Source organism: Dendropsophus ebraccatus, chromosome 1, assembly GCF_027789765.1.
Source record: "Dendropsophus ebraccatus isolate aDenEbr1 chromosome 1, aDenEbr1.pat, whole genome shotgun sequence".
Taxonomy (NCBI): Eukaryota; Metazoa; Chordata; class Amphibia; order Anura; family Hylidae; genus Dendropsophus; species Dendropsophus ebraccatus.
Genome location: NC_091454.1, coordinates 100,553,915 through 100,581,293, shown reverse-complemented (window position 1 = coordinate 100,581,293; position 27,379 = coordinate 100,553,915). Strand labels below are relative to the sequence as shown.

At 42.5% G+C, this 27,379-nt stretch overlaps 1 protein-coding gene across 15 annotated transcripts in view; it reads left to right on the top strand.

Moving 5' to 3' along the window:
* Positions 1-27,379, top strand: part of NRCAM (neuronal cell adhesion molecule) — a 153,054-nt gene that overhangs the window by 113,482 nt on the left and 12,193 nt on the right. For 5 of the 15 annotated variants that reach the window (XM_069976005.1, XM_069976001.1, XM_069976007.1 and 2 more), the window contains 11 exons: positions 152-276; positions 6,650-6,679; positions 8,135-8,236; positions 8,694-8,891; positions 8,973-9,043; positions 9,447-9,672; positions 9,766-9,881; positions 12,301-12,505; positions 15,050-15,169; positions 15,405-15,590; positions 25,676-25,732. In XM_069976005.1, the coding sequence (XP_069832106.1) occupies positions 152-276; positions 6,650-6,679; positions 8,135-8,236; positions 8,694-8,891; positions 8,973-9,043; positions 9,447-9,672; positions 9,766-9,881; positions 12,301-12,505; positions 15,050-15,169; positions 15,405-15,590; positions 25,676-25,732 (1,436 nt within the window). The remainder of the gene's footprint in view (positions 1-151; positions 277-6,649; positions 6,680-8,134; positions 8,237-8,693; positions 8,892-8,972; positions 9,044-9,446; positions 9,673-9,765; positions 9,882-12,300; positions 12,506-15,049; positions 15,170-15,404; positions 15,591-25,675; positions 25,733-27,379) is intronic. The other 10 variants (XM_069976018.1, XM_069976028.1, XM_069976056.1 and 7 more) reach the window with 6 other exon arrangements.

Genomic DNA, 27,379 nt, shown 5'->3' with positions numbered 1-27,379 from the left:
CACAATACCCAAAAGTATTTTTACCTATTTTATTGGCTGTAAATAAGAATACATATTAAGCATTGTTGTTGAGTTTTTTTAATACACGTTCCTTCTTATGACAGTACAAGGTTTTACCACACACAGTTCATAGCAATCTTATGATTCACAGGTACACTTTTGAAAAAGAGCGTCTGACGATCAAGAACATAACAGAGAAGGATAAAGGCATGTATACTTGTATGGCAAACACTACCTTGGACAGCGTTTCAGCTAGCGCACAGCTTTCTGTTGTTGGTAAGTTTTTCACTATATTTTCATCTAGTCATCTGATTTCCTTTTATGCTTATTGTCTCAACAACATAGATTACATTAATATGGGACCCTGACCTATATTTTCACCTGCCTATCCTGAGAATTAAGCAGCCACACCACTGCTTAACAGCTGCACATCCTCACGATTATTCTCTGCACTACACTAGTGCTCTGGAATCAAGGGCGCTTTAAAAATAAATAATATTATTAATACACCCCCATGGGCAGTATTTGTACTGTCACTTGTCTGAATAGACCAAATGGTCAGCGTGTCAGCTCTTAAGTACATATTGAGCAAATGTCATGTTTATTCAAGGGGTTTTTACATATAACTTCAGAGCTCAGATAACTAGGAGTGGACAGGTGTTTACTATTTTTAAATGCACTTTTATACACTATAGGGTTACTTTACTTAAGAGTTACTGTCATTAAAATAACTAATGCCAATAGTTTTGCTGAGAACACATTTTCAGTGAAATGACACGGTAAGGCTCAATGTGTGTTTTTGGAGAAGTTGGTGTTTTTAGGTAATGCAGCATATATGACTTCTTGTATAAAAGATAGTTATAATTACAATGTGCAAAGGCAGGGGCGTAGCTATATGGGGTGCAGAGGGTGCAGTTACACCTGGGCTCAAGAGCCTGAAGGGTTCCATAAAGTATCTCCTCCCCATGTGAGGAGTGCATTTTAGGGCCCTGTGATGGACTTTGCATCAGGCCCACTGGCATCACATTATGCAAAGATATCCTGGAGTAGGTAACTGCGGAAGATGACAAAAGGGCACAACAGCAATGATCTGACAGAAAAACAAAAAACAGTGAACAGTTGATCACTGAAGGCCTGCATCTCCAACCCCTGAATATCATGTTATTTCCAGGGGGTGCTGCATTTAGCCAAGTCCACCAGAACAGGTAATGACCTCCGCATGTCCTTTAATAGCAAATAGCAAATTTTTATTCCTGGGCACTGCCAGTTTATAAAGTTTAGTCATTCTGTGTTTAGTATAAAATTCGGGGAATTGTTGTGTATGTGGGATGTTCTCACTCCTCCATTTACAGATCATATGCTGTTTGTTAGAATGCAGGATATGTTGTTTTTTCTATGCTTTTTGAGAGACTGATGAAGTTATATTGGTTAATTTGTCACGCTCGTAGACATCACTATGAATTTTAATACCTAAGGTTATTCAGCCTTCCTGGGAAACGATGAGTCACTGAGTTATAAAGGAAATTATTTTGGCTGTAAGCAGGGGCGTAGCTAATGTCTCCTGGGCCCTGGTGCGAGAGGCCAACTTGGGCCCCCCTCCCTCCTTTCACGACCAAGTGATGCTATTGGTGTGTGTATATATATATATATATATATATATATATATATATATATATACACACACACACACACACACCCCAAGACAGATATTACCTATTACCGCCATACTGTTACCGACCAAATCCTGTATACTGAGACCAATATTACCAGTAATACCAGTATATAGGAAGGAAACATTACCGCCACACCACAACCACAACCACTACCATCACCACCATATTGTTACTGACCAAATCCAGTATACTAAATCACCTCATCCAGTCATATAGAGGTGGCCCCAGCTCTACACAGGTTCTATACACCATATACATTACAGTGCAGTTATATCAGGTGACTCACAGGAGACGTCTTTTCTGATTGGAGTTCTTTCCTTTTCTCCATCTGTCCTGGGCCGTTATGAGAACTTCTCCGAGCCACAAATCCACAGAATCTGCGAGACAGACATATTAGGCTCCTCACACTGGCACCATCCTCATCTCTATACACACTGCACATCTGTATTGGCCCCTTTACACCCTCATTTAGTGGGTAGCCCTGACTCTATGTGACCCCCTAATAATATATGCCCCCCTCTGTGTATTCCCTCTCCCCCTATGTTGCCCCCCCAAATAGATGGCCCCCTCTACCCCCTCCCTTATAGATGGACCCCTCTACCCCCTCCCTTATAGATGGCCCCCACTCTCCTCACCCTCCCTTATGGATGGTCCCCTCTCCCCCCACCCTCCCTTATAGATGGCCCCCTCTCCCCCCACCCTCCCTTATAGATGGCCCCCTCTCCCCCCCCCTCCCTTATAGACGGTCCCCTCCCCCCCTCCCTTATAGATGGTCCCCTCCCCCCCCTCCTTTATAGATGGTCCCCTCCCCCCCTCCCTTATAGATGGTCCCCTCCCTTATAGATGGTCCCCTTTCCCCCCCTTTATAGATGGTCCCCTTTCCCCCCCTTTATAGATGGTCCCCTTCCCCCCTCCCTTATAGATGGTCCCTTTTTTCCCCCCACCCTCATAAATGGCCCCCTCTTTCTCCCCACCCTCATAGATGGTTACCTTTCCCCCCCCCCCAACCCACCCTCATAGATGGCCCCATCTTTCCCCCCACCCTCATAGATGGCCCCTCTTTCCCCCCCACCCTCATAGATGGCTCCTCTTTCCCCCCACCCTCATAGATCCCCCCTCCTTGCCCCCACCCTCATAGATGCCCCCCTCCTTCCCCCCACCCTCATAGATGTCCCCCCCTCCTTCCCCCCACCCTTTTAGATGCCCCCCTCCTTCCCCCCACCCTCATATATGCCCCCCTCTTCCCTCCTCACCCTCAGATGGTCCCCTTTCCCCCCACCCTCATAGATGCCCCCCCTTTCCCCCACCCTCATAGATGCCCCCCACTTTCCTCCCACCCTCATAGATGCCCCCCTCTTTCCCCCCACCCTCATAGATGCTCCCCTCTTTCCCCCCACCCTCATAGATGCCCCCCTCTTTCCCCCCACCCTTATAGATGCCCCCTTCTTTCCCCCCACCCTCATAGATGCCCCCCTCTTTCCCCCCACCCTCATAGATGGCCCCCTCTTCCCCCCCACCCTCATAGATGGCCCCCTCTTTCCCCCCACCCTCATAGATGCCCCCCTCTTTCCCCCCACCCTCATAAATGCCCCCCTCTTTCCCCCCACCCTCATAAACGCCCCCTTCTTTCCCCCACCCTCATAAATGCCCCCCTCTTTCCCCCCACCCGTGCAGGCTGATAAAAAAACAAAATAAAACTTAACTCACCTGACAACGCGCTCCCACGTTGATCCTCTCTCCTCCTGGTCTGTCCCCGGCTGCTGCGCGGCTGCCGGGGGTGTCGCGTCTTACCCTCGGCAGCGTGCGCATCCCAGAGCTCCCTGCGCGCCGGAACCGGAAGTCAGGGCCCAAGGCGCGCAGGGAGCTCTGGGATGCTTACGCTGCCGAGGGTAAGACGCGACACCCCGGCAGCCGCGCAGCAGCCGGGGGAAGACGGAGCCGGACTCTTGTGACCGCAAGCAAAACAATGCTTGCGGTCACAAGAGTGATTGATCGGGAGGGCCCCGCGGGCCCCCCTTGTGGCGGCCCGGTCGGTAGCTACGCCACTGGCTGTAAGGAATATGTAATACACCCTTAGCATTATTTATCTGGTCAGTTAAAACTTTCTATATTAACATTAAATGGATATATATTTAACACCAGGTTACAGACTTGTTTCAGACATTTTAAATTGGTTATTCATGAGAATTGTTGGTTTCCCCAAATATAACCAGGGCCGTTTTAATACATTGGTGGGCCCAGTGCACAGCCCTCAAGAGTGGGCCCCCCCTTACCTTTCTGCACATTGTATAATGTACTGAATTTGCCCCCACACTGTATCAAGAGCCCCAATACATACAGTAGTTACCTTATAACACTATTTCCACCATACAGTGATTACATATTACATAAAAACTGCACTAAACAAAACAGAAAGATATCACCATTGATACCATTACATAATACCGCCATACCATGACCCCTATCAGTACAAGCCTATAACAGAGTGAAGTTACATCCAGTGACTCACCGGAGGCGTCTTCTCCGATCAGTGTCTGTCACCTTTTCTTTTTCTCTCCATCCAGCCTGGGCCACCTTGAAGTCTTCTCCTGGCTGTGAATCTTCTCTCCAGAATCTACCAGACAAATATTTTAGGCTCCAACACATACAGTAGTTAGGTCCCTTGTACCCCTATACAGTAGTTACACCCCTCTGTACTCCTACATAGTTACACCCCTCTGTGCCTCCATAGTTTTAAGGTGTCCCTGTAGTATATAGACCCTCATGTGCTCCTCCAGTTATATACAGCCCTCCTGTGCGCTCCCCCATTAGTATATAGCCCCCCTGTGCACTCTCCCCAGTAGTATATAGCCCCCCCTGTGCTCTCCCACAATAGTATATAGCCCCCCTGTGCTCTCCCACAATAGTATATAGCCCCCCTGTGCTCACCCACAATAGTATATAGCCCCCCTGTGCTCTCCCCCAATAGTATATAGCCCCCCTATGCTCTCCCACAATAGTATATAGCCCCCCTGTGCTCTCCCACAATAGTATATAGCCCCCCTGTGCTCTCCCACAATAGTATATAGCCCCCTGTGCTCTCCCCCATAGTATATAGCTCCCCTGTGCTCCCCAATAGTATATAGCCCCCTGTGCTTCCCAATAGTATATAGCTCCCCTGTGCTCCCCAATAGTATATAGCTCCCCTGTGCTCCCCCATAGTGTATAGCCCCCTGTGCTCCCCCATAGTATATAGCTCCCCTGTGCTCCCCCATAGTATATAGCCCCCTGTGCTCCCCCATAGTATATAGCCCCCTGTGCTCCCCAATAGTATATAGCCCCCGTTCTCCCCCATAGTGTATAGCCCCCTGTGCTCCCCCATAGTATATAGCTCCCCTGTGCTCCCCCATAGTATATAGCCCCCTGTGCTCCCCCATAGTATATAGCCCCCTGTGCTCCCCCATAGTATATAGCCCCCTGTGCTCCCCCAAAGTATATAGCTCCCCTGTGCTCCCCCATAGTATATAGCTCCCCTGTGCTCCCCAATAGTATATAGCCCCCTGTGCTTCCCAATAGTATATAGCTCCCCTGTGCTCCCCAATAGTATATAGCTCCCCTGTGCTCCCCCATAGTGTATAGCCCCCTGTGCTCCCCCATAGTATATAGCCCCCTGTGCTCCCCCATAGTATATAGCCCCCTGTGCTCCCCCATAGTATATAGCCCCCTGTGCTCCCCAATAGTATATAGCCCCCGTTCTCCCCCATAGTATATAGCCCCCTGTGCTCCCCAATAGTATATAGCCCCCGTTCTCCCCCATAGTATATAGCCCCCCTGTGCTCCCTGATAGTATATAGCTCCCCCATAGTATATAGCTCCCCTGTGCTCCCCCATAGTATATAGCCCCCCTTTGCTCCCCAATAGTATATAGCCCCCGTTCTCCCCCATAGTATATAGCCCCCCGGTGCTCCCCAATAGTATATAGCCCCCGTTCTCCCCCATAGTATATAGCCCCCTGTTCTCCCCCATAGTATATAGCCCCCTGTGCCCCCCCCCATAGTATATAGCTCCCCCATAGTATATAGCTCCCCTGTGCTCCCCCATAGTATATAGCCCCCCTTTGCTCCCCAATAGTATATAGCCCCCGTTCTCCCCCATAGTATATAGCCCCCCTGTGCTCCCCAATAGTATATAGCCCCCGTTCTCCCCCATAGTATATAGCCCCCTGTTCTCCCCCATAGTATATAGCCCCCTGTGCCCCCCCCCCCATAGTATATAGCTCCCCCTGCGCCCCCCCCCCCCCATAGTATATAGCTCCCCCTGCGCCCCCCCATAGTATATAGCTCCCCCTGCTATATAACATTGAAAAAAACAAACACTTTTACTCACCTGGGTCCACGCGTTCCTCTTCTCTTTCCTCCTGTGGCCGCACTTCCTGTGGTCACAAGAGGCTGCACTCCCCTTATCCTCGCGCCGACGCTCCAGTGACGTCGGCCGCTAGAGGGAGAGCGCGGCCTCTTGTGACCGCAGGAAGTGCGGCCACAAGAGTGAGTGACTGACAGGGAGGGAGCCAATGGCTCTCTCTCTGTCAGTGTCGCTGCTGCTGCAGCGCTGAAGCGCCGCAGCAGCAGCGGACGGGGGCAGCGGCGGACGGGGGGGCCCTGCAGGGGGCGCCATGGAGGGGTAAGTAGATTACCCATCCATGGCGCTCCCCCATGACAGGCTGGTGGCCGGAGCCCTGTGCGACCGCATTGGTCGCACATAGCAACGGCCGGCCTGCTCGGGGGGGGGCCCCTTTAACCAGTGGGCCCGGTGCACGTGCACCATGTGCCCTCTGGTTAAAGCGGCCCTGAATATAACAACTCAGTAAGGGTAGTAAGAAAGAAGGACTAAATCATATATTGTGTCGTTGTAGCTCCTATATACACTGACAGTGATCTGCACAATCATTATAAAGCAAATGTTGTTTATTACTAACATGTTGTTAATATCCCTTACAGAACCTACTCAGCCACCTCCAGTAAAGACCGGTAATCTAGCCACCCTTTCCATACATATGAAACGCATCACACTCTCACTATGTGCATCTTTCATGGATGATTTTGTTGCATGAATGTTCTTACGTTAATAGAACACTGCAGGCTAAACTTACCCAGTGATTTATGTCTAGTGCAGGGACTGTGGGGGGCAGTGCGCGTCAAAGATTCATAGAACTAAGAGAGAATCTGTGAGCCATGCAGATGCTTCTCAGGCCTTGCACCACACATAACAGTGGATAAGCTTTGCCTGTAGTGTTCCTTTAATTTACCTGCATATTTTAAAGGGGAAATATACTTCTTACAAAGTGCATGTTGTGTAGTCCTACTGACAAAGGAGGCATAACCCAGAGGTTTTAATTATATACGTATAGAAAAGCCTCTATGATTCGCTGAAGTGCTCTTGACTATTACATTGTGACTCTATGATAATAATGCAACTAAACCCATCATAAATGCCTATAGTATTTCTCTTATGTGTTGGACTACTTAATTTCTTGTTAAATAGTTCCCCTTTATGTTGGACTATTACAGTTGTTGATGTATTACTCCGGCTTATTTTGTGCATGGCCTCAGCTGCAATATATGGTTTCATTTAGTTAGATTTCTTCATTGTATGCGTGAGCACTGCTGGAAGTGACATCTTTAGTTCTAGAAGTGGTGTTGTACATGTGCTTGTTGAAAGTATATTGTGTATGTATTAAATGTGTTGCAAATATTATTAATAAAATAGGATAATTCATTTCCAAAGGCCCTCAAGTGCTCATAGTGTACAAGCATAATCCATTCTCTGGGTTTAAAGGAAATGTCCCAAGACAACATCACCTATCCACGGTGGGGCCCATCAACTACAACAATCTTGTATGCCTATGATTGAATGAATAGGGTATGCACACTGCTGCTCCAGTCAAACTCTATAGGACTGCTGAAGACAGCTTACTTCATTGCTTTGACACTAAAACTTCAAGACCCCCATTCTGAAGGTGAAATGGGTTAGGCAGGTGTCCGATCAGTCAGGTTCCAACCAATCAGACACTTATCAGCTGTGAATAGGTACTGTCGCCTTGGGATAACTTTGGGTACTGTCGCCTTGGGTAAAAATCGGCATAACAGTCAATAGTAATGAAGAAATTATAGAATGTTTACCCTAATTTAAATAGGCTACAAAGGTCTTTACTTTATGGCTGCGCTAATATCTGTTACCTTATTATTTTCTGCATTTTATCCTACTTTCTGGCAGATCTTTGCCTTACTGCCAGTATTGTGCATCTTTGATTTGTAATGCTGCCATTTATTATTGGATTTTCAGCTGCATGTGAATATACTGTATTTGTGCCTTTTCCCACATGAATTAACAGATTTGCTTCAAAGGCCTGCTTGGTTGCATAGCTTTCAGCTCCTAGTAGAGAAGTAGAATTTATTTGATATAATAGAACATTTCATTTTCAGATCGGCCAGATCCACCCTCAGATTTAGAATTGACCGATCGTCTTGATAGAAGCGTACAACTCTCATGGGTGCCAGGAGATGATAATAACAGCCCTATTACAGGTAACATAAGTACAGATTTTTTTTTTTTACATATGGCTCTTGTGAAAAAGTTTTTTATTTTATAGCCTCCTACGACTCTACGATTTTTTACCACTGTCAAACACTGGCAGAAAAGCAGAGTAGACTAATAGTTTTAGGTTCTACAATTAATGGATATACAAGTATATTTTTTGTTTAGAAATTGATTCCTAAGTGAATCCAACAAGTCTGCATAATCTTCCAAATATGATAGGTTATTTATTTGTTAGGAATCCGTAACAGGATTTGTTAGTTATATTTTAGATAACATATTTACAAGGCTTCAGATTAATCAGAATTTAGCTATTTTATAGGGCAATTGGCATCTAGCTCATTGTGGTTTCCTGCCTCTGTGTCAGTATGGCGGATCAAACTTGATGGCATGTGTCTTTTTTAATCTTTAGTGATTATTTTATTTTAAAATCTGTCTTGTCCACAGAATTTATCATTGAGTATGAAGATGCAATGCATGAACCTGGAGTGTGGCATATCCATTCTAAAGTCAGTGGTACACAGGCCACAGCAACTCTGCCCCTTTCTCCATATGTAGACTACTCCTTCAGAGTTATAGCTGTCAATGAAATTGGTCGCAGTGACCACAGCGACTCATCAGAACGTTACATGACAAAATCCGCAGGTTTGTAAGCTGGAATGATATATTAGTCCTAATAGCAAACTAAACCCAGCAAAATTAACATACGTTTTTTTCCATTCTTAGAACCTGATACTAATCCATCAGGTATAAAGGGCATGGGTACAGAGCCAGACAACTTGGTGATCACTTGGAATGTAAGTTTTGCACTCTGTTTTGTACAGTGGGATCAGTAGGATTCTAGGTCCTGAGACCCCCCCCCGTAGCGCAACATTGATAAAACAGAAGAACAAAAGAGCTTAACTGAGTGCTGTACATCTACAAATGCGTTCAGCATGTCCTCTTAAAGTCACAGTTAGCAGTGTAACTAAGTACTGGCCAAGTAAAGCTGAACAGAAACAGAAGCTTACAGAACAGCTGATGGCCCTAACCGTCTATTTTACTGATCGGTGGATGCCTTAGGACTTAAAAAAAAAAAAAAAATTCAAACATTAGCTACCCTTTCTATTTATAGTTCTTTTTAGAGAAGTTAAGTATGTAAAAACTTCAGAGTGTACATTATTAGGTATGACATCTTCCTTTCTATTCTGATCCATGTAGCCTATGAAAGGCTTTGATTCCAATGGACCTGGTCTTCAATACAAGGTTAGCTGGAGGCAGAAAGATGTTGACGAAGAATGGACATCTGTCACCGTGGCTAATGTTTCCAAGTATATAGTGTCTGGCTCACCAACCTTTGTACCATATGAAATAAAAGTTCAAGCTTTAAATAACCTTGGATATGCTCCAGAACCGGCAGTTGTGATTGGACATTCAGGGGAAGACCGTAAGTATCCTAAATGTTTTAGGGGCCTGAAAGAAGACTATGTTAAGATATTCTCATATATTGAATACTAACTCTATTTTTCTGCTTCATCAGTTCCAATGATTGCTCCCAGTAATGTTGAAGTGGAAGTCATTAATACTACCTTGGTAAAGATTCGGTGGGATTCGGTCCCTTCGATATCTGTTCGAGGTCACCTTCAAGGATACAGGGTAAGGGTTTAATATGCTGTACATTAACCTAACACAGCAATGTGTTATGTTGGGATTTCCTAATGCAACAGGGGACAAGATAAGGCCAGTAATTTAGGAGTAATGGTAAACGTATTATTTTATAACATGTTAGGATAGCTTATGATGACATAATGACAGCATTATCCTGAGACGGCGAACTTATGGGACAGTGGAGAGATTAAAGCCTTTGGCTATGTTCACACACCGTCTTTTCTTAGGCAGAAAACTGACATTTTTTTAACTTGACGACCGTTAAAAATAATCATCAATTTTTTTTGGCTCTCGTTATAAAATAACAGCCTTTATTTTAAAAATGATGGCTGCTATTTTTCCTTTGACTGTAATTGACAGATTAGATGAGCGGCCAAATAGGAGAAAGCTGATGCATTCTGTTTTGTGCATGCTGAGTTATAGAATGCATGATGGAAAGTAGTAGGTAGGGCTGGTCGTTTAATCAAATTAATTCGATTAATTCACCCAGAATTTGAGAATCAATTAGATTTTTTTGAAAATTGAAAATCGATTTTCAAAAACAAATCATTGGATGTGGGCATCCCTCTTGGCTGCACATGGAGTTGCCTGGAGGAGGCTGCGGGGACTGCAGGATCGGGTGATGGTGTCGCTGCGGGTGCTGGAGCTGTACACCGGGATCAGGGGTCTGCACTGCACACCCCGATCCCGCTGTACAGCTCCGGTAACCGCAGCAACACTATCACCCGATCCTTCAGTCCCCGCTGCCTCCTCCGGGGACCTCCATGTGCGGCTGGGAGGGGATATTTGTCCCAGTATGGGGGCGGGTCAGTGGCGGGGAGCATACTCCATCATGTGTGGCTGGGGATGAGAGGAGAAGGTATGCGCCCAGGCGGAGGGGGAGGAGGGTATACCAGGTATGCCCCCTTCTACCCCAGTCTGCCTCATGCCCCATGCTCCCCCAGGTCTGCCCTATGCTCCCACAAGTCTGCCCTATGCTCCCCCAAGTCTGCCCTATGCTCCCCCAGGTCTATCCCATCCCCCCCCCCCCAGGTCTGCCCCATGCCCCCCAGGTCTGCCTCATGCCCCATGCTCCACCAGGTCTGCCTTGTGTTCCCCCCTCCAGTCTCCCTTATGTTTCCTTCCAACAGTCTGCCCCATGCTCCCCCAAAATCTTCCCCATGCTCCCCCCCAGTGTTTCCCATGCTCCCCCCCGTGTGCCACATTCTCCCCCTCCCCCAGTGTGCCACATGCTCCCCCCCTGTATGCCTCATGCTCCATGCTCCCCCAAAATCTTCCCCATGCTCCCCCCCAGTGTGCCCCATGCTCCCCTCCGTGTGCCACATTCTCCCCCTCCCCCAGTGTGCCACATGCTCCCCCCCCCTGTATGCCTCATGCTCCCCCCAGTAACCACCAGTCACCAAGGTTTCATGGGGCTCCATGCTCCTAGCTATGTCCCTGTCCCTCATCTGTTCTTGTACTACTACACACCCCTCATCTGTACCTGTACTTCCACTACACCCCTCATCTTTACCTGTACTTCTTCTACACCCTCCATCTGTTCCTGTACTACTACTACTACACCCCTCATCTTTACCTGTACTACTACACCCCTTATCCACTATACTTCCACTACCACACCCTACCTAGGTGAAGGCACAAAGAAGATCTCCTATACAATATGGGAGTACAGAGTGGCACATATTTGGCACTCTGGGGGCACAGAGGGGGCTTGTCTTCTACATGGGGCACAAGGGGAGCTCTGGTACAGTGAGAAGCAATACAGTTGTTGTCTCAAATGTCATTTAAAATAGTTTCTGATAATGCAAGGAGAAAAATGTTGTTTATTTAGCAAAAAAAAAAAAAAGAATCGAGAATCGAGATTTTATTTTCTGGCCATATCGCCCAGCCCTAGTAGTAAGATAGGTGACATCTGGACCAGAAAGATAGGTTTGAGTATCATCAGCATAGAAGTGATACTTGAAATCAAAGGATTCTATGATCTGTTGCAGGCCAGACTCTAAAAGGGAATACTAAAAGCAAAACCTAAACACTGTGTCATGTCTATTGCTGGGTTTTAGGTCACAGTGAGTGACATATAGATTCAAGAAATACCAAAGACAGGCAGAACAATAGGAAGAGCACACTGGGGGGGGAATAAATAAAAAATCTAACAGCAGAACTATCTGATGCTCTAATAGGAACCAGTCACAGAAATCATTAAAATATGAATATTGACCACAAATATTTTTCTGTAGGAAAGTCAGAGTGTTTCTGTAAATGTACATCTTCTAGGAAAGAGCTAGAAAATTGTGTTCTATCAATTATACTTTTACACTTGTAAAGTTCATTAATTTGTCTATACATTCTACTTAATATGTTATTAAATGTAACATTTTGTGTCTTCCTGTCTACCTGGATATTGTAGGTCTACTACTGGAAAGCACAAAACAAAACCATCCGAAATCGGAGGCACATAGAAAAATGGATGCTGCCATTTTCAGGAAACAAAACTCATGGAATGCTTCCTGGTTTGCAGCCCTACACCAACTACTTTCTTCATGTTAGAGTGGTCAATGGCAAGGGAGAAGGTCCTGCCAGCAAAGAGATATACTTTGAAACCCCAGAAGGAGGTAAGAACATTTCCAACATATTTATTCAGAGTAGGTTCGCCAATTGGAAATAGAGAAAATAATTATTTATCAGTTCCTAGTTGGTATGTTGTAAAGCATTTATAGTGTGCTCCCCTCCTAGATAGACACAACATAAAGCCCCCCTAATGTTCCTATACAAAATAATTTTCTCTCAGAGATCACAGCAACTGCTTTTCTGCAACAATGAGTGGGTTTTTGGTTTGGTTTCTAGCAGAGACATTATAGAAGAAAAAGTAAGTTTTAGACTAAAAAAAACCTGGTAGTTGGGCCATACAAAAGTGCTCAGGTTGGTAGGTTACCATAGGTAAACAGTCATATGTTATTGAACTGGTTATTATAACACTAACTATGCAGTGGCAAGTATAGCTGGAAGGAAGTAGTGTGGAAGACGGCACTCCTGGACTAAACACGTATGCAGTGGCAATGTGGGATAATATACTGTTACTGGAGACCGACAGTCAAATTGAACTGGAGCACTATCAGTGTGTGCAATGGACTGAAAGACATTTTTACTTTACAGTATATGGCTTAAAAACAGTAATCTAATAAATAGCAAACACAGCAGCTTCTTGCTTTATACCAGTTACCATTCTCCTCTTGACAAAGGCACTAATGTGCCGAAACATATATAGGGGGCCTGAGCAAAATGTTTTTAACTTGCAGTAGCTAACTACAGTGGTATCTGCTCAATTCCCATATTGGGCACACTGTGTCATTACGTCTATGCATTAATATATCATAACATCTTAGGTACACGCCCCTCCCCCCATGTGTTTTTAAGTGTGTGCATTTATAACCCTTCTACAATAAAGATATATTTTTTAATTGAATTAACATTTGGTAAATTTAGGGTCCATTGGGTCACTACAGTGTCCTTTTTGTAAATATATAAGTTTAACCCTCCAAAGTTATCCCTATTTCGTTCCATTGTTTCTGGATGAAAGTCACCATATTTTTCTTATCCTACTTTTCCCCCTTTAATTAATCCTCTCAACAGCACCAGCTGCTTGTTAAATACACATAGCTCAGAGCCTCTTTCCCCCACTAAATCTTTAAGTGGGGGAAAAACTCAGTGCATCTAATAACATGCATCTTATAAAGTGAACCTGCACCACAGAACAAACCTCCTGGAAAAAAGTTGCCGCTGCTAGGCCTCCTGCAATGTCCACTGCTGAACACCAGGCACTTCTGGAGCGAAGCAGCAGCACACCAATATTGGAGAAGTCAAGTGTTAACTGAAGCAGCAACCTCCGACAGATTACCCGTTCTTGCCGACATCCACTCACCTGTTCCTGTAGCTGCTGCAGAGATCTGATTGTTTCTTTACAATATTTGTGTGCTGCCGCTCCACTCTCCCTCCTCCCACCGACCAATAGTGCCTAGTGTTCAGCAATGGACAGTGCTGGAGGCTGGGAGGCGTCGACTGCAGTATTTTTCCCAGAAGGTCTGCCCTGTAGTAGGCGCTGTGGTGTCTGCACCAGCTACAGGAACAGGATGTGAATGGGTGATCCGTTGGCGGCTGCGGCTTCAGTTAACACTTCTCCAATATCTGTGCACTGCTGCTCTGCTCTCTCTCATCTCACTGACTGGAGGTGCAGCTTTTAACTTTTTACTGAAAATGTGTGCCCACAGTGGCACAATAATATGGAACTCCCCCTGTGCACTCCTGTATCAGCTTTCTCAGGTTGTTCTGGGAGTACTGGTGCCAGGGAGTTAACCCTCAATGACCTGTAGGGTTAACTCCTTGGCACCACTGTTCCCAGAACAACCCGAGCAACCTGATACATTTTTCCCATAACACTACACAACTGTAATTGCAGTTTAGCTTCTATTCATTTTAATGGGAGCTGAGCTGCAGTTACACATCACCACTGCTACACAATGAATAAACTCTATTTACTGTGTAGTGCCGCACAAAACAGCTTTTACCTTACTATTTCCCTCCTCTGAAACCTTGGTTCATCTTATAAAGCAAAACCTATGGTATAAATTGCAAGTAGAGATGGGCAGTATTAATGTAGTGAAGCGCTTTGTTATGCTAGGCATTGGGGTTGTCCCAGTTTTCCAGGACTGAATCCAGCTTTTCTGGGCACCTGGACTGGAGCGGCACAGAGTTCAAAGGCAGCTGGCTGAGAAGCCGATCATAATAAAGTGCTTTGCTTCATTAATACTGTAAATTCACTCATCTCTACTTTGAAGAACTCCAATTGTAATGACATCACTTCCTGTATTTGGTCTCTTTTTTTGCTGTTAATAAAGACCAAATGGCCTATATGACAGAGCCTTGACGGCAGTTTTCCAGTAAGTTTTCCAGTTAAAGTAAATTGCAAAGATGTAGTTTATTGCCCCCTCCCCTTAACTGATTTAACATTATTTATTGGTAATTACAGTACCCATTTACTTGTGTTTGCATTACTTCCTCATTTGGATTTGTATTCTTATCCTTTAATGTAGCAAAATTAACAATGATATTCAATATTTGAAATTATTTTTTAGAACAATAACTAATTTATTTTTCAACAGTTCCCAGCGTGGCATTTCTACATATTGCACATCGAACTCCTGATTCATTGACATTAACGTGGAGCCCGCCAGCACATCCAAATGGGGTCTTGACTCATTATACTTTAAAGTACCAGTCTAGTAAGTCTTAATAAAATATTTTACCTTTGATCATTATGGATATACTTTATTGATAAGGCGTACCATTGGTAAGGAGATTTCATGGAGTGGTTGACACTTTTTAAATCCTTGGGTGTTCTGTTCAGAACAGTGCCAGAATCTATCTATATCAGTCACTCCTGTGTATGTACACAAAAGTGGCTACTACTTATGGTTGCTGCCAAATATCTGTTAATGTGTTCTTTTTTACTTCTAGTAAATGCCACACATGAATTAGGCCCTCCAGTGGAAATTACAATTCCTGCAAATGAATCAAGTTACATTCTTAAAGACTTAGTTCAGAATACAAGATACAAGTTCTACTTTTATGCGCATACTGCTGTGGGACCTGGAAGTCAAAGTACTCAGGAAGCAGTAACTGCAATGGACGAAGGTAAGATGGGTATGTACCTGCATAGATTTATTCTCTGACCTTTATTTTTATTTTCTTGTTGTTATTATTATTACTTTATCATACCATCACAATGACGTTTTATTACTTTACTATTAATATTTATTTGCTGTATAGCAATCTCTGTAAGCTCACCTATAGGCTACAATGCATATATTTTTATGTACTGGTATAGTTTCCATCTTATTTTGTCAGTAAAATAATATATATGGAGGCTGGTAAGATCCTCCTGAAGAAAAATAGTTCAGTAGTGATGTATTCTGGTGGTTGATGGATATAAACCATTAACAAAATTATTTTATGAAGGCAATGCATTGTCCATATGTCCTACTAGGGCTAATAGATGTCATAGAAGGGTATCCCTATCTTAAGAAGTCTTTTTAAAAAGAAAAGGGAGCTGTGCATGGATGGTCAATAATTTTAATAGACACAAGTCTATCAAACATTTCCGCCTCAGCAAGGGAAATTTCTGGTTGGCCACTGTTTCCCAGTGGCAAAATCTGCTGTTTCTCTGCTACAGCTACTGTCACACCCATAGGGAAACAGTGAGCCCTGAACTGAACACAGCCCACTGTCCCTGCCTACTGGGACCATCTACCTTAAACGGCAGCCCCTGGCTAGGTGACGGTCCCTACTACCACTAGGTGTGGGCCTGTCAAGGGAGAAACAAAGGTCGTCAGTCCAAGTCAAAACGAATAGCCAGAGACACGCCTAAGGGTCAGAAACAAGGACAGAATCAGAACCAATATAATACCAGAAGCCTGGCCTGGGTCAGCACGAGGTTATGCATGACAAAATTACAACCAGAATCAGGGTTACAGAACAAACCAGAAGTCAGTGCAAATCAGGAAGTTCACCAGTAACTAATGACGAGTGAAGGGCACAAGACACACAATCATGGGTGCCTGCTGAGAGCGTGCACCCATTAAATTTCCCCCTGTCAGCAGTGAGCGCTATTCCGTTTGTGATTGACCTGGTTCTCTTGCTGTCATGATAGACTGGCTGGCCCGAGCACCACTGGTGCTGGCTGGAGATACACAACCCTTGCTCTGCATTGACAATCAGGCCACGACATCAGCAGGCCAGGCAGCCATGACAACCAGCCTATAGCTCAGTCACCACAAAGGGTGAGAAGCCATGGGCGCACAGCTAGTTAATTTGTTACGGTCTGAAAGGAGTTGTCTTAAATGAGTGCCCATGAGATGGAAGTATAGAACCCCATATTAAGCAGTGATCATTTGTAAGTGTTTTCCTCTTTGTCACAAGGGCTCCTTATGTCTGTGGGCTGCAAACACACTGCCCATGTGAAAAATGTCCAAATAGATTTTTTTTCTGAAATGAAGTTTGCTGGTAAAATTTGTTGTGTACATCATGTCCTATATACTTTATTTAGCGGCCTTCTGTTTCCATTTAAAGCTGGTTTTCCCCCACCTGCTGTGGGAGCAGGCAAAGGTAAAATGTTATGTTGCATGCTTTTCTAAGTTTGTCAAAGCCTACCATCAAAATGCTACGATGATCAGCCTTGCATTAAAGAAGTCGCTTTTCCAAATAGTGATGCAGTTTATTGTGTTGTTCTAAGTCCTTCACTTAGAAATATGATGGATAAACGGTAGCATCTGAGGATACAGCCGCCTTCAATTTAAATAGAACCTGTCACTAGTTTTGTCACCTTTTGGAATACTTCCAGCTATGTTCATGTTACAGACACAGCTTCACAGCTTTATTATATATATATATATATATATATATATATATATATATATATATATATATAAAATTTGTACACTACTAGACTAGAGTCCCTGCCTTTTCGTACTCCTTCCCTCTGTTGCCATTACTGGCTGACATCTCACCTATTAGCAGTACACAGCATCACATTTGCAACTTGTCATGCATCTGTACACTTTACAACAAGAAGCTCAGGGACAGTAATGCTTTGGTGAATCTTTCCATTATAGCGCTATTGGGTGTAACTGAACTCTGTCAGCGGGTTTGGAAGATGGATACAAGGTGATAAAATAAAACCTGGTGTCATTTAAAACTAGACCTGGTTTTACACTGGATATAAAAACACTGGAATTGTTAAACAGCTATGAACTAGATTTACACAAGTCACAAGCCACATAGTCTATGAGCTTCCAACCTCTGGGGCTCCCTTTATTGAGAACAATTGGTCCATTTGGCTATTTGTAGTGGTATCATTTGATGCAAGCAAAGCAAACTCTCTGTCCAGGAACTGGGGATTGAGGGCATTTGCTCTCACTAACTGACGTGGTAAGTGGATGTAAAGCTCCGCTTATGATAAATAAGTGACCTGTCTTGTTGACTGGGCATAAAAAGGTAGAAAAGAAGGCTCTTTTGAGGCAATTCCTTTTAAGTATTTAATTTCACATTTGTAGAATGTGAAGATGATAGAGGAGAAATGTGTAGTTTAGTACTTTTGTAACCAGAAATTCATTATGCATCACATGAAAAATATTGATAATGAAATAAACCACCGTTTCAATTTGTCAAGAAGTATAGACCGGTTCAGACATTTACCACCAGGTGGCAGCAGGCACACAGGAGAAACCGCTGATCAAAGAATTAAATGTTAAAATTGGAGCCTTTAAAGTGGGTTTGGCAGGCTTACACCTTGTGGCAGCCATAGAACGGTAGTGTGTCGTGTTGCTGTGGTTTTGTGGCAAAGCTAGAACAAGCACATCTAAAGCATGTGCTTAATCTTTACTTGCAGCATTATGACAGCAGCTCATATGTAAGTAAGAGCCCAGCCTTTAAGGTTTGTATGCAGACTATAATAATATCGTCTTGGCAGAATAGTCTGCAGTTCAGGTGCCAAGTCACCTGTGAATAATTAAGTACAAGATGAAATTAGCATGTGGTGGGCCCAAGAAATGACTGTAATAATGGCTAATATTCACTGAGATAGTAGGATTCCATTGGTAAGATAATTAACAGATGAATCAAGATGAAATTCAAAGAGCGTAATTTCCCTGCAGAAAGAGAGAAATTACAGATGTATAATGTATGCTTTGTGAATATGTACATTCCTGTATAATAAGCTTACTTGACTTCTTAGAATTAAAAAATAAAGACTGCAGCTTTAATAATAAGGATTCTTGATTTAGTCACAAAATATTGACCTTATACTTGTATTAATCTTATTTGTGTTTGTTTTAATGGAATTTTGTTCAAAAAACAAGTATGTATTAGGTTTCTGACATTACACTCGGGAGTTGGGAGCAAGAAATCCAAAGCTTTCTTGTTCCCTATCCTTTAGATCAGTGCTTCTCAAACTTTTTCAATGGGAGCCTCACCTAATAGACTAAATGATGCCCGGGCCTCACCAGACTGATCAAGAAGATGCTGGGCCTCATCATCTGTAATGGAAGTCCATGCAAAGATGAAAACTATTGCTTAGTCTACCCTTCATTTGTCTTCTAAACTCTGTATAACATTAAATAAGCACAAAATGAGTCAATAATGTACCTTAACCAGAGATTGTTGCATTTAGGGAAAGAACTGTGCAGCTTATAGTCACTTTTGTGAATACTGACTCCTTAGCTGCGCCTCACCAACAACTAGGGGGTGCCTCACTGGTGAGGCCCGCCTCACAGTTTGAGAAGCACTGCTCTAGATAGTAAGTTTTAATCAGAGATCCCCTTTAAATGTTGAATTTTATTAAAAAGTTCCATCATTATAAGCTTACATTACAGTTTCTGAAAACTACAATGCATTTTTAAACAGTTATTCTCCTCATTCTCTGCTGTTGTGTCGATTAAGCGATCAAAAATTAAGACAGAAATTACGCACTGAAAGTTGTACTTTCTATGTATTTATAGATAATACAAAGCACGGTAGTGTGTAGATATTGTAGAGGATGGCTTATTCTTACAGGGGCAGTGCCAGACTGAGGTACCTTTGGCCCACCAGGGAATTTGAATCTAGGGGCACACCCTACATACACCAGATATAACCAGCGTCAAACCTTTCACATTACTATAGGGACTTTGCACAGAGCTGTGTATGTGACTAGCGATGCTAGCTCACTGCTAGTAACTTGTCAGTCACTCTAAGCAAACAGCATAGTGTGCCACTTGTTTCCTGAAAGTAGAAGTCCCATAAAATGAAAAAATCTCAGACAGGCAGGGGTGTGCAGGAACATAATAACAAAAGTATACTTACCTGTCCCTGTGCCCTCGTAGCGCTCCCTTAAAGATATCTGACAGACACCAGCCTCCTGCAGCTCCAGCTTCAATGTCACATACTCGGCCGATGGATCACCCACTCAGCCAGTCAGTAACTGGGACGGGACACCGCTGCAGTCACTGACTTACTGAGCAGGCAATCCATCAGCTGCTCCATGACATTGCAGCTGGAGGGGCCAAGGCTGAGATGTGCACCAAATCTGTGCAAAAATGGCAGCTGTGAGGGAGACCCGAGAGCAACACTATGGGGAACAGGGACTGGTAAGTATACTTTCTTTATTATCTTAAAGCAACCCCCTGCCTGAATGTCATTTGTCAGTATCACAACCTATAATATAGAGAATGAGGGAGCTCACCTTAGTTCAAAGAAAAAAGGGGGTGCAGCTAAGTGTACAAAAAAAACAAAACATGTCAAAGAAAGAACAAAGCTGGACACTAGATAATAAAGCGCACACCACTATATACAAAAAATTGACAAATTTTATTAGGGCATACAACAGGACACCACAACTTACAGTGATTAAAATAGATAAAAAAAAACACATAGGTATATGAAAAACTAAGTAGAGGGACAAAATACTCCCCTACCTCACCAGGGAATCAAGCAATACTGTTAATGTTCCACATGATGAAATTTGGTATGACATGAATGACAAGCATGGCTTCAAGAAATCATCACCAAGAAATACAAATAAATAACTCATCAATAAAAAGTGCTAATGTGCAAGTGCACAGAGGAAAATCATTATACCCTTGTAAACACCGAATGTAAACCTTCAATGTATAAAGAAGCCAAACCATATACATAACACAGATCCTATGTTCATGGGAACAGATGCCCTGGTGTAGACCCAACGCGTGTCGTCACACACAGTGACTTCATCAGAGGTGGACCTTAGAATGAAATAGTGTCCTTTTATAGCAAAAATAAATCACATTACACATTACACATGATGATATAATTACATAGTTACCTGTGGGACCCTTTTTATGGAGAGCGCACCGGATAATGGCACACAAAATGTCTCCAACGGCGTGTCTTATGGCATACTGCGCATGCGCAAGAAAAACATATCATGTGATCATATGCGTTCTATTGTGCGTGTCAAGAAACTTACGCAATAAATTATCTACATATGTCCCATAGTATACCGACAATCCATGTGATAATATAATATTCAAGAACTCATTTCATAAGTAGTATATCAGATTTATATTTATATTTAATCTCACCAACGAGTCTATCATATAATGCGCACGCGCAAAGAATACATGTCATGTGATTATAGACGCATGCGGTTCACCATGCGTTCCAAAATATCATTGGCGCATCTGTGCACTTGCACGTTAGCACTTTTTCTATTTATTGATGAGTTATTTATTTGTATTTCTTGATTATTTCTTGAAGCCATGCTTGTCATTCATGTCATACCAAATTTCATCATGTGGAACATTAACAGTATTGCTTGATTCCCTGGTGAGGTAGGGGAGTATTCTGTCCCTCTGCTTAGTTTTTCATATTCCTATGTGTTTTTTTTTTATTGATTATAATCGCTGTATGTTGTGGTGTCCTGTTGTATGTCCTAATAAAAAATGTTGTATATAGTGGTGTGCGCTTTATTATATAGTGTCCAGCTTTGTTCTTTCTTTGACATATTGTCAGTATCACAAGACGTCTTTAGAGAATATGTCAGCTGTAACTTATGTTCCAAACTGCTGACACTGTTAGATGTTGTTAGGTCAAGAAGACACATGGTACCGTAAATATATTTGTCTGTGCTTCCATAGCATAGAAAATGTTTCTATTCTCTGGTATAAAGAGTCAAAGAGGCTTCTCCCTGCTTAAATGACACTTGGACACTCCAGAGTCCCAAGCAGGTTTAGGTATGGGAGGGGGAGTTACAAATTAGTGAAGATACATATTACATCCAAATATGCACAATATATACACACATCATACACAGGTATAGAGAAATGCATGTTACTTATATGCATACATAGTGTATACACACACACATACAAACACACATGCACGATACATACATCAAATTCTTAGGGATTTGATGAAATTCCTGATTTTGTCGTTTCCCTACAACATATATATGATGTATATTTATAATGGTGTCCATGTTGCTATGACATGCTAGATAGGTGTAACCCTGTCACTTGAGAAAATCTTTTGACAAATCTTGCAGATGTAGGAACAAACCTTGCGATGCATGTTTTTCCTTTAATCCAGGGATACGCATATACATGCAGGAGTTCTACTATCCACTGCTCCATCCCAATTAAGCTCATTGTGCAGGTGATAGATCTGTGTAGCAGGCAGATGTCCTGCTTTATGACTCTGCAATGTGTAATGGATCCCCAACTCGCAAGCATAATAAATTAAACCAAAGAACCCAAAATAAAGACACAACACATGTAATCAGGTGTCAAAGGGTGCCAATTTTATTTAAAATTCCATTACACTGAAAATGGCAGACCCCCGACTCACGAACAATCACCCTCCAGCACTCAGGCTAGGAAAAAAACCCTGTGGGGGAAACCTCGAGGGAGCCATGGCTGGAGAGTTGCCCCTCCCCTGGGCTTAGAGGGTAATACCATACTATAAATTGGATGTGATAGAAATCTGGCTGCAATATCTGTCACCTTAATGATGGCTAAGCGGCTGTATCTCTTCTTCACAGATCCAGGTCTGCTTATCAAGAAGGTGGAGACTTGATGAAAGGGTAGTCTAAAGCAGACCCCCCTCTTATCCGCTGCTAGAACCTTCAAATTAAATCAAGGGTGGGGGGCAGTAAAGTAGTCAAGCTCAAGGTCCTCTGGCACATCCAAGATGGCACTGATCAGGGCGCGGTGCATTGCTTTATGGAACCGTCTTTATGACATAAGCGCTTGTCATCACAGTGCACAGTTGCCATGGTTACTGCAGGAAAACACATCTAAATCATTAACCCATTAATGACTGGCGATGTGCTTTACTGCAGAGGTCACTAAACACACTTGTGACCAAGCAAACAGCTTATGGTTAGGCCACACTAAGAACACTAAACAATATGGCTTGATGTGGAGCATAGCAACTAATCACAGCTCAGCTTTCATTTCTCATATTACTCTGGTAAAATAAAAGCTGATCTGTGATTGGTTGCCATGCGCAACTGAGGCAGTCTAACTTGCCCATAGCAACCAATCAAATCTCAGCTTTAATTTTATAAGAGCTTGTTAAGATATGAAAGGTGAGCTGTGAGCGGTGAGCTGTGAGCTGCTCCATTGCTGTAAGCTGATGATGATGATGACTGAAAACACATGACATCAAACTTCCCCATAATGCTTTTTGGAGGGACACTTGTGGTTCACAGACATTTCTATACACTACATTTCCCAGCATTTCCGGACACTCAGTTTATCATCCACTGGTATACGCTTATATACCATTTGTGAACATGAAGGAGACTGCTGACAATCTGATTTAGGGTCTGTTCACACGTACAGACTCGCTGCGTAAAACTCGCACAGAACTCGCATGAAACTCGCATGAAAGTAGCTGCGTTTTTTGTGGTGTTGAACTCACCTGTGAAAATCATGTGAAAATCAAAACTCGCATGTAAAAATCGCACCAAACACGCAGCAAGAATGCACATACATTGACTTGATAGCAATCAGTATCGCTGTGGATTTATGTGCGAGAAACTCACAGCGATAAATACGCAGTGAGTCTGTACGTGTGAACAGACCCTTAGTTGTATTTGAAAAGGGCTGCCAGAGAGTATTATAAATAAAGCTGTTGAACTGAATAGACAAGGGGATCCATACCTGGATATTTATTATGCAATTTGGTTGGTGAACTTCCAAGTCTCTCAATAAGTTCACCAATCAAAATGCATGTTTAAAACGCAACAGATATACACATTGTGTGAACACAGCCTTCTCCCAGAAACAGCTCCACTCCTGTCTGTAGGGTAGCTCTTCCTTAATCATATCCAATAGCCACCGGCCTCCTGCAGCTCCTCCAGCTGCAACGTCACATACTTGGCTAATGGATGGATCGCCTGCTCAGCCAGTCACTGACTGGGGATAAGTATCACTGCACTCATTGACTGACTGGCTGAGCAGGCAATCCATTAGCCGAGTATGTGAGCAGCTAAAGGAGCTGGGGCCAAGACATACATGGAACCCCCGTCTAAAATGACTGAAAATGACTTCTAGCAGCTGTGGGAGTGCGGCGCAGGGGCACACGGACTGGTGAGTATAGTTTCTTGATTATTTTTCACACACCCCTGCCTGCCTGTCATTTGTTAGTTTTACAAGACTTCATGGAAATCTGTCAGATGTAATGCGTGTTCCCAACTGCTGACACTGTTAGATGATGTTAGGCCAAAAAGACACATGGTACCTTAAATATATTTGTCTCTGCTTCTATAGAGAGAGGAAGTGTGCGAGCCTCCCATAGATTGCCAGTGTGACACAGAGGCTGGCGGGATTCCGCGGCGGAGAATTCCACCAGTTTTACTCCGTGTGAACTCAGCCTTAAGGGAGGAAAATAGGAGAACTCTGGTTTTGTTGGCGTACTCCTTGTATAGCTCCCTGGGCCCGGTAGTTTTCCACAGGATTTAAAACAGATTCAGGATCTGGATCAAAGATGATGTTTTATTTAATTATCTGCTTTTTCTGGTTCTAATGTTAAATTGAGTTTAGGAGAAAAATGAGACATAAGATAAGCCACATTTTAAATGGCCATTGAACATGTGATGCCTATATATCATCATGTTCTTACTAGCAAGGTCTCTGCTTTGGTGTTAATTCTCTACTGGTCTAGCGTACCATGATGCATTATACTACTAGAATTTGGCATGGTGACTATAAACCCTTTGTTGTTTGTGTGGGTGTTGTTCTTGTTCTTTATCACTGGTCATGTAATTTTCAGGCTGACAACCATAGCTAATTACAAATATAATCATTTCTTTAAAACATATGCAAATAAGTGGTAGTTATAGCAATATTACTGTGTATGCTTATGGGACTGGTGTGTCATTAGAAAACACACTCAATGATATTTATTATGTGCCAGTAGCAAGCCTGATAACTTTTATTGTGTGAAGAAATATATGTGGGGAATGTATCAGTTACTTATGCCAGGTTTCTAGCATAAATAAGTTGCAAAGTTTTGCACAATGCTCAATTTGCGACTTTTTCGACTGATCTCTGCTGCCTTTGCCACTTTTGAAAAAATTGATGTAAAAGGGGTGTGACTACAGTGGCCTATCAGATTTACTTTGATCTGGTGTAAATCATAGCAAAAATCAATGCTAGCTTGGCACTGGGTTAGATTTCCATGTGTGGTTTCCATGTACACAGGCAGATTTTTTAAGGGGCCAGTGTTCTACCATAAATCTGCGGAAACCATCAGCAGCAGAAAGAGGTAAATGGTATGCAGGTCTTATGAAGTTCCCCCTATAGTCTTAACATGGATATGTGCACCAGTCTATACACCGAAATCTGGTGTAGCCATAATGATTTGGGTTATACTCTAGGTATTTTTCTTTTCTTTTTTTTTTTTTATATAACCATGAATAAAAATAATAGAAAAGTAAGATGACAGCCATAGTTACAGTATACTGTTCATTCATGTTTAGAGAAATTATGTGAACAAGAAAGGTGCAAAGCATGACTAGGTGCCTTGATAGCAGCTGCTATAATTCACTTCACAGCTTTCTAACACTTTACTTCACTGATATAAGCATGAATTGCATGGATATGTATATTAACAGGTAAGCATGTGATGTCATTGACAGTAACAAGTCTGATAAAGTGCCTTTCTCTCTTCTCTTCTCTCTCACTTTCATGCTGGTACTGGATAAACAACAGATTCCTTTTTTGCTACTTCCACTGTAACGCACATTGTCCGTCCAACGCATTTCAGGGGTATTGTCTTTTTTCTTTTTGTGTGGTAGATTCCATTGTAGATATGCTCTAGCGCTGCAGATAGTATGCATGTATTTTCAAAGAAAAAGTTAAATCCACTCAATGGAGTAAAATCTAGCTAGTGCCGTAAAATGCTTTTGAAGCAATTAAGTGTTGACTTGGGGTGGTGAGGGTGTTGGTTGTTTTGCCTGTAACTACCCATTAAAGATGTAGTATGTACATCTTGTGACTATGGGTTGGCCACTATTGCACATAATAAAAAAATATATATTAGATAGCAGAGAAAAAAAATTTCTTCCATTGGTGGATTTAGCTTTGTATATTATGATTATGAAGTACACATTAAGACTATAGATAGGATTACTAGATACTTATTTGCTCGAGAAGTTAATATCTGCATTGTATAACATGGAAATACCATATAAAAACCACGTCAAGTGACATGAACTAGGCAGATTAGCAATATCAACTGCACACAATTATCATGTTAACTGTTTCTTTATGTAAAGTGCGTGACAGCTTAAATATGTTCACATATTTAGCCAAAAAATCATCCCTCATTGTAAGTTTAGTTGGTATATAGATGGTTAATAATGGTATACCAGTCCATTTGACCTTCGTCAAAGTAGCATAGAGAAAAGATGAAGGCAAGATTGGCAACGGCTATTGCAGCGCGGCAGTGCTGCTTGATTAACTACATATGAAGTGGCCAGTTTAATATTTTAATATTTATTTTTTCTCACATAACCCAAAAAAGGCAAGTATTTATGCCTGCATATTCCATGCTACTGGTGAATATTGCTGCCAAGAGCTGCATAAACTTGGGCTGTAGCAACCGGAAAGAAATATATTAAAGCTGCGAATGTAGTATTATTTTGTAATAGCTTCTGCTATTCAAAATGTAGAACAGACTATAGACTATAGAAAACTCTCAGGGGTTCACAAACTTTCAAGCACTACTGTAAACATGTTGTGCCACAACAATAAGCTCCACAACACTTGGGACTCAGTGAGGTTGGGTAACAAAGGAATATACTTTGCCTCTTTTTTAGAATTTGTGAATGGCAAAATAACTATTGAACAACTAGAGCTGTGATTATATTGAAGCAATAATTGTGGGGATGTCTCCAGTATGTATTATCCAACCCACTTCTACCTTTTTATCTAGATAGTGACTTATATTTCCAAAGAACTGGAGTTATCTTCACCCTATTGTTATCCAATCTAAACACATCCAGTTCATGTTATTCTTCACTGTGGTCAACACCTCAATGATATATAAATCTTAAAAAAAAAAAAACAACAACTCTGTTGCATGTGGTTGTGTGCATGGAAACTAACTGCAGTTTCAGATGTATTTGTTAGTTATGTATTGTAGACTAAGACAGCATGAAATATGCATGCAATACATGGTAGACACGTCTTGATTTTTGGAGATGTGAAATTAAATTTATTTTATGTTAGGATCTTAGCACTTGGGCCCACACTTGTAACTTGTAAGAGATTTTTTAACGATATAAGTACCACTTAAAGAGGTTGTCTCACAAATAATTTTTAATTGTGACAGTAAAACCTACTGTTGCAATTAACTGTAACAATTTTCAATCAAAATTGTAGAAAAAAAAAAGGTCTTGAATCTAGATATCG